A 6,652-nucleotide genomic window follows, 5' to 3' on the forward strand; every position below is an offset into this window, starting at 1 on the left:
TAAAGCTGGACTTCTTTCCATCATGGTTCTCATTAAATGTGTAAAATAATATTTGCTTAGTGTGTCTATTTGCTTGAGAGATGGGGCCTCTCAATGAGGTAGGGGGAGGGGAGATGGGCCCACATTAATTAGCACGGGGTTACTTTGAGTGTGCTAGGGCTTCGTTTCTTTTAAGCTCTTTTTTGGCCTGCCTGGACGGGTAGGTCTTATTGGAGCTTTCAGTTTTGAAGAAGTGAAATTCGGATTTAGGATTTTAGAAAGTCATTGCCTTCTTATGATTGATCTTGATATTTTCTTCCCTAGAAATCCTCCATCGTTTTCTCTACTCTCTCTCTCTAATAGTGGTCACTAGTCCCATAGATCGTGAGGGTCTCAAAAGGACTTTAATACAATCATATCATATCTATCTACCTCCCTGGACCCTCTCCTTCCCCCTCCCCCCCCCCCCCCCCTCTCTCTCTCTCTCTCTCTCTCTCTCTCTCTCTGCGGTTTCAATCTCGTGGAGTCTCCGACCTCTTTTCAGTGCTGCACATCCAATTTGTCTTATGAGTGATTTATTATCATTCACCTTGTTTTAAAACCTCATATTAGAGTCTATAGATTTTGGTGGGCCCAGGATTGCCGGGGGTCCTCTCGTGGGTGGGGTAAAATGAAAAAGACATAAAATTGTACGATGGCAGTTAAACGAAGTGGAAGCTTGCGTAAACTCAATGCAAGCGGAGCCAAAATCTTAGAGAAGGACAGCTTGAGCTGTGTATCTTACTAGTTTCGACAGTTTTCTCGTCTGATCACAGCTGTGATGGTAGGCAACTGATAATCGGGACTGGAGGAAAGCATGGTTCAGCTGTGTCTGATAAATGGGGCAGAGGAAACACGGCAAATAGAGTTTCAGCATGCTGCGAAGACCACGTTACAGTTGGAAGATTCAACCCACGATCCCGTTTCTGCTAGAAGCTTACCCTATACTGTTGTATCTTCCTCAGGCCAGGTGGCGTAAAAAACTGCCCTACATTTTAAAAACCTTCTCGTCTCCAACCTCCGGCTATGGCTCATTAATATCATTTAGTACACCCAATCTACGTGGCGGGAGACCAGCCTCTTGTAGGGCCGACCAAGCAAGGTGTGAATATAACCTGACCTCTTACCCTAGGCCCTAAGGGCCCCACTGACTTGGTTATCTTGCTAGCAGGTCTAGCTGGCCAGACCAGGCCCTATAAAGGCATCACGAGCCCCTTGACTAAGGCCCAATACTGGGCTTGTATTGCCCCCATTTTAGCATCTATGCCGTCTCCAGATCCCGCTGTGGACCTGCAAGCCGTCCAGCCACCCTTTGCTACCCATCTGACATTCCTACTGCCCACGTGGCAGCCCTGATTGCTGCATCATATTCTGTTCCATGCTGCCCTGCAGACAACCATGTAATCCGATATAGATGCTGCCCATGTGTCAGCCTTGATGCTCACATGATTCCTCTCATATTACTCACCCCCACCCCATCCTACATAGGTATCATGTCCCGTGCTCTCCTGGGATGGGAGCTTACAGGTTGGACAGTGAACCGTCTACTCCAACGCCCTATCTCAATGTGACATTGTGGACCCACATTGACCTGGTGATTTGTGCATACAATGAGCCTCCATGTCCAGTCCTCAAACATCAGGAACCAATCTGGAACATAGGTACAATCAGAGCACTATCCATCAACGGGACTACTAAACTTTATCAGGAATTTACCGGAATCTTCAGGTTAGTTAACAGGTGCATCCAGCTGTCCCCCTCTGAAACTGGGAACATACCAAACCCTGCAAAGTACTACCAAGTATCATGGATCGGTTTTGACCTTTTCTGCAACCAACATGATTTGCAATCATTATCCTCTAGAAACTCTGGCTGGCTCCTAGCTGTCTTGAGATACAAGGGCTGTTTTAGCTCCACTCAGGTTTGTATCCTAAGCCCACCAAGCTACCAAACATATGGCTCTCCAGTCCCTCCATCAAACAGCAAAAGGCTCTGGATGCGTCTGCCAAGAAGACTTCTCTTGTATATTCATTCTGACAAAGTTCTAAACATGCTACTATATTCAACATAACTATATAGGATGTTACATACCCTTGTTTTTCACACTGTTGTTGTTTGCTGTCAAAAGAAGCCAAGTAATGCCAACTACAAACTCATATGCCATCTGAAAGTGTCTATCCTACTCCATAATGATGAACATAGACAATTTCTAAGCATCTCTATGTTATCCTTGACCTTCACAAAGGATCTTGATCTCCACAAATGTTCGGCATGACTTTTCAGGATTTTTGTTGCAGGCTCTGGAATGTTACAGGTCAAGGAAGGTTGCTCATTTCCTTTGCCTATTGGCACACACAACCCTTGCAATGGGCGGTTTGGTAGTTTTCCTGTGGCATGTTCATGATGTGGTTTGGCAAAGGTATCTTAGAGTGCCATATGTGGTTTGGCAAAGGTATCTTAGAGGCATTAGTTTTGGGATTTCCCATTAGCATAGGAGATTTGGAGGAGAGCTTTGAGGTCTTCGTTGGGATTTAGGATCAGATGGTGGTGACCTGGAAGCAGTGGCTTGGTTTATAGACAAAGGACTTGCTTGTGGGTACGAGGACATTCAAGGGAATTTGTCCTTTATATAGAAGGCAGGAGTTGATTTTCGGACTTCATAGAGACAATGTGGACACCGGGATGTCATAGATGGGAGCTAATAGCGAGCATCATTGCCTGGTGCATATGGACAGCCAAGTGCATGAAGGTTCTAGAGCAATAGGTCACAGCCTTAGAGACACTGGCGATCATTTGGCTAGATATCATCCATACTCTTAGAAAGGAAATTCGGATCGTGCTAGGCGTAGGAGGGAGGCTATTTTACCAATACATGGAAGCTAGGCCCTTTACGGTGTGAGTCCATTAGTCGGGGTTTAGTGGGAGCTGGCATAGCTAGGCTAGAGGCACATAGCATGGTAGTGGACACACATGCAGAGCAAGAAGAGATGAGCTAGGTATGGCATGGTTGCTTGGAATAGAAAAGGTCTCCAAGGATAGCCTAGGAGACTATGTAGAGGCATGGTTGGGGGGTTGTTCAGCCCTTTGTACAAGGTAATCCCCCATAGAGCAGCCAGCTAGGGGGATATCCTTGTGCTTTCTTTAAACTGAAAAAGTAACATATTCCATTCAAAACAGCAGGTCTATGCCGAGTGAGTAGGACAGGGCGAAGGAGAGAAAGGAAAGGGGGGGCAGCATTGAGCAAGAAGCTTAGCACCGCCTCAGCTGGAAGAGGGTGCAGTGAGAGACAATGACCAGGGTGTGTCTAGGGTTCACTCCCTCCTTGATGTGCTCTTGTGGATTCCTTATGCTTCTATTGTATCCTTCATTGGGGAGTTGTATTTTTGACTTCATGTGCATTTCACTGGGAGTTTATTTTTAGAATGTTCTTTTTCAAAAAAGAAAGAAAGAAGAAATGCCTATACCAACTTGATAATCCAAACATCTAACTGAGAGATCTGTCTTAAAACCATGCGAAGCCGAAATCCAAACCCCAACCAACACCAGGAGAGTCCTCATCACTGATCCAAAAGCCATTGGATTTATGCCAATTGATCTATGCCCCTACTACAAGGCAAAATAGATCCAAAGCTGTCTAGAAAGTTGTAAGGTCTGAGAGACATCTAATTAAATTTCTATGTCATCTGCAAGTGCATTGCCCAAAAGCTCCTCATCCCATTCGAGACAGAGTCTCAAACCGAGTATGTCCGCCTAAGATCTTAGGAAAATAATCATAGGCTCTATCAGAAATAAATATATCATGGGAGCAATAGTGCATTTGTGATGGGCTGATGGCAATATGAAATCTCTCTCCTCTGGTACCCTTGAGCCTGATACCGAACTAATCTATAGAGAGAGGTCACATATCTGATTCATGAATCAAAGAAACCAAGACGCGGTAATATACTCTTCAAGAAACCTCAATTTACTCTCTCGTAAGCTTTTTCAAAGTCCAAGAGTATACCAACAAGGTCCTTGCCACTCTGTTTGGAAAAGGCCGAGGTATATCTGGAGAGCTAGATGCACAGAGGCCCTACACCATTCCTAGGTCCACCCCTCTCATTCTTGGCCAGTATTTGGACAGATACTATACATACGTTGATGGCCACTTGGAAGAGCATGCAGGGATCTTCTAGAGCGGTCTCTGCTAGTAGGGCTACGTTCCTTAGGGAATGGAGAGGCTCCCCTTTTTTCTTGGAATCCTCTATAGATCTGCGGTGGCATTTTCAGCCCCACCCTTGGATTTTTCCTATCTCATTTTGAGGGGAGTTTTTGGCCTTTTTTGAGGCCTTATTTCATGCTTTGCATGTTGTATTTCCGCTTTGAGCTTGCTCTTGCGGATTTTGTTCATACTTAATAGAAGTCTTTTTCATGCAAAAAAAGAAGATATTATCAAAGATGTTGCGCCCATGCACAAAGCTGGTTTGTGTTTCATATATCAAGTTAGGCAGTAGAGGCTGTAAACGAAGGCTGATTGCCTTGAGTAGGAGGGTGGAGGGCTACGAAGAGGGTGGATGGGCTAGGTAGAGGGGGCGGAAAGCTGAGAGGGAGGAAAGGAGCAGGCGGGAGATGGTAGAGGGAGACGGGGCTATACGGCCATGTACGGGTGTCCCGACGGACTATATGGGTATTGTAAAAGCTGTACGGTTACAAGTAGAGAGGTTGGGAAGGAGGGCGGAGAGGCAAGGGGAGGAGCAGGATTCCGTACCTGATAGTGAACTGATCTATAGAGAGAGGACAACTCTCAGATCCATGAAACAGAGAAACTAAGACACAAGAATGTAACCTTCAATAAACCCCAATCTACTTTGTCATAAGCTTCCTCAAAGTCCAAGAGTATAATAGCTGTTTGGCAAACTTCAAGGCCATATTATCAAAGATGCTACACCCATCAACAAAGCTAGTTTCCCCCTCTCCATCTCCCGCCTGCTTCTTCCTCCCCTCTCATTTTTCCACCCCCTCTACCCAGCCCCTCCACTCCCCTAAGCCTCTCCACCCTCCTAGCCAAGGCAATCAGACTTAGTTTACAGCCTCTACTCCCTCACTTAATACATGAAACACATATGGGTGCTGTACAAGCTTTACGGCTACAGACAGAGAGGCTGGGAAGGAGGGTAGAGAGGCAGGGGGAGGAGCATGAGCCCATCTCCTTCTTTGTGATTTCAATATCATCTTTACATAAAGTTTAAAGGAGTACTATGCTCTTAATTGTTGGCTTCTAGTCCCTCATTGATGTGTTGGTGGACTTATGATGGGCATGAAGAAGATTTGAGTACATTTGGCCGATGATATCAAAGCCTTGTTGATTTTAGGCTTAGCTTTCATATCCTATATTTCAAGTAGACATCAGATTTAAGAATGATGCCCTTTTTAGTATACATGTGCAGGATCCTCTACAACGAAAAGTAATTCTGCAAAGGTCCTTTTACCTTTGTAACTGTCCCTTTTCATCTGTTTCAGACGATAGGATGTGAGATCATTTCATTTCTGGATTAGTTTTTGATGTAGAATGCTCATATTTGATGTTATAATTTTATTCCCAGGCGCTTTGAACCATTTCATTGTCCTACTCGTTTACCAGAGAACCCTGCATGCCATGAGAGATTTCCTGACACACTTGCTTTGTTGGTTTGCATTGTTCTTGTAGGATGAAAATTTTCCAGCGAGTGAACTCAATAAGGGGATTCTTGGACGTGGTTGGCAGAGCCCCAGGTCAGAGATCGGTTTGTTGAGCCAGTATAAATCACTAGCTAGAATTTGAATAGCTCACAAACTTGAACAAATATTGGCACAACAGGATGGTACTTTTCTTGTTTTGTAGTTCTGATAATGTCTTATTCCTTCTTTAAAGCGGTTTGGGCTTTATTTGTGCCGCAAATGTAAGAAAATATGTTCTTAATCTTATGGCATGAGATTTCAGGTTTTGTCCTTACCCTCAGGAGTTGGTGGTAGAATTGGAATACCCGTCAAAAATAACAAATATGCAGCTTCTGGTTCATGAGTACAAGGTTGGTTGCTTGTAGCCTGTTCAAAGTAGGCCTCACGCAATGTAAACTGTGCGGGCATGAAAGAACAAACAATTTCTTTGACATCTTTTGACCGTGTGTGACTTAAAGAATTCCTGTGTTAGAGAAAGAATCTTGCTTTGCAAACTGGATTGCTTTTGTTATTGATGAATAGTTTTCTTCAAAACATGCAGATTGCATCAAAAGTCGAAGTCTTTCTTAGCCCTGAAACCACCTGGGTGAACAGTGACGAGTCCATCAATCAGATGAAACGACTAGGGTGGGATACATTTGACAATTCAAAATTAGCTTTGAGATGATGTTTGATGGCCCATTCAATTATGCACCATCTCGTTTTGATGTAATTTCAGCTGCCATTCTATTGGAGGGTATAGTGAACTATGAATGGTCACGTTTAATCATGATTGAAACTAGTAGTTTTCAAATGTGGTAAAGAAACTGGGAAAGAAAGGATCTGGAGTATTGGATTAATGGAAGGAAACAAGAGATACAAGTGTAACTTCTACGGGGATTTTTTCTAAATTACACAATGCACTATTGTGAAAGAAAATATGTTGAAAAAGGAAGAG

General features: G+C 44.0%; 1 protein-coding gene across 1 annotated transcript; it reads left to right on the top strand.

The window, feature by feature from the left end:
• Window positions 1-748: 748 nt before the first annotated feature.
• Window positions 749-6,382, top strand: LOC147886915 (uncharacterized). Its single transcript, XM_087394074.1, has 4 exons — window positions 749-988; window positions 5,705-5,769; window positions 5,978-6,065; window positions 6,257-6,382. The coding sequence occupies exons 1-4, from the start codon at window positions 836-838 to the stop codon at window positions 6,380-6,382; spliced, it is 432 nt and encodes a 143-aa protein (XP_087250200.1). The 5' UTR covers window positions 749-835.
• The last annotated feature ends 270 nt before the right edge of the window (window positions 6,383-6,652 follow it).

Source organism: Dipteris shenzhenensis, chromosome 23 (genome assembly GCF_047967505.1).
Source record: "Dipteris shenzhenensis isolate YYH24624 ecotype China chromosome 23, Dip_SZ_1.0, whole genome shotgun sequence".
Taxonomy (NCBI): domain Eukaryota; kingdom Viridiplantae; phylum Streptophyta; class Polypodiopsida; order Gleicheniales; family Dipteridaceae; genus Dipteris; species Dipteris shenzhenensis.

Excerpts from the sequence above, each read along its gene's own strand:
- LOC147886915 (XM_087394074.1), top strand. The coding sequence starts at position 836 with ATGGTTCAGCTGTGTCTGATAAATGGGGCAGAGGAAACACGGCAAATA. Across the intron at positions 5,770-5,977 it reads CGTGGTTGGCAGAGCCCCAG|GTTTTGTCCTTACCCTCAGG; the intron begins GTCAGAGATCGG and ends ATGAGATTTCAG. Across the intron at positions 6,066-6,256 it reads TTCTGGTTCATGAGTACAAG|ATTGCATCAAAAGTCGAAGT; the intron begins GTTGGTTGCTTG and ends CAAAACATGCAG.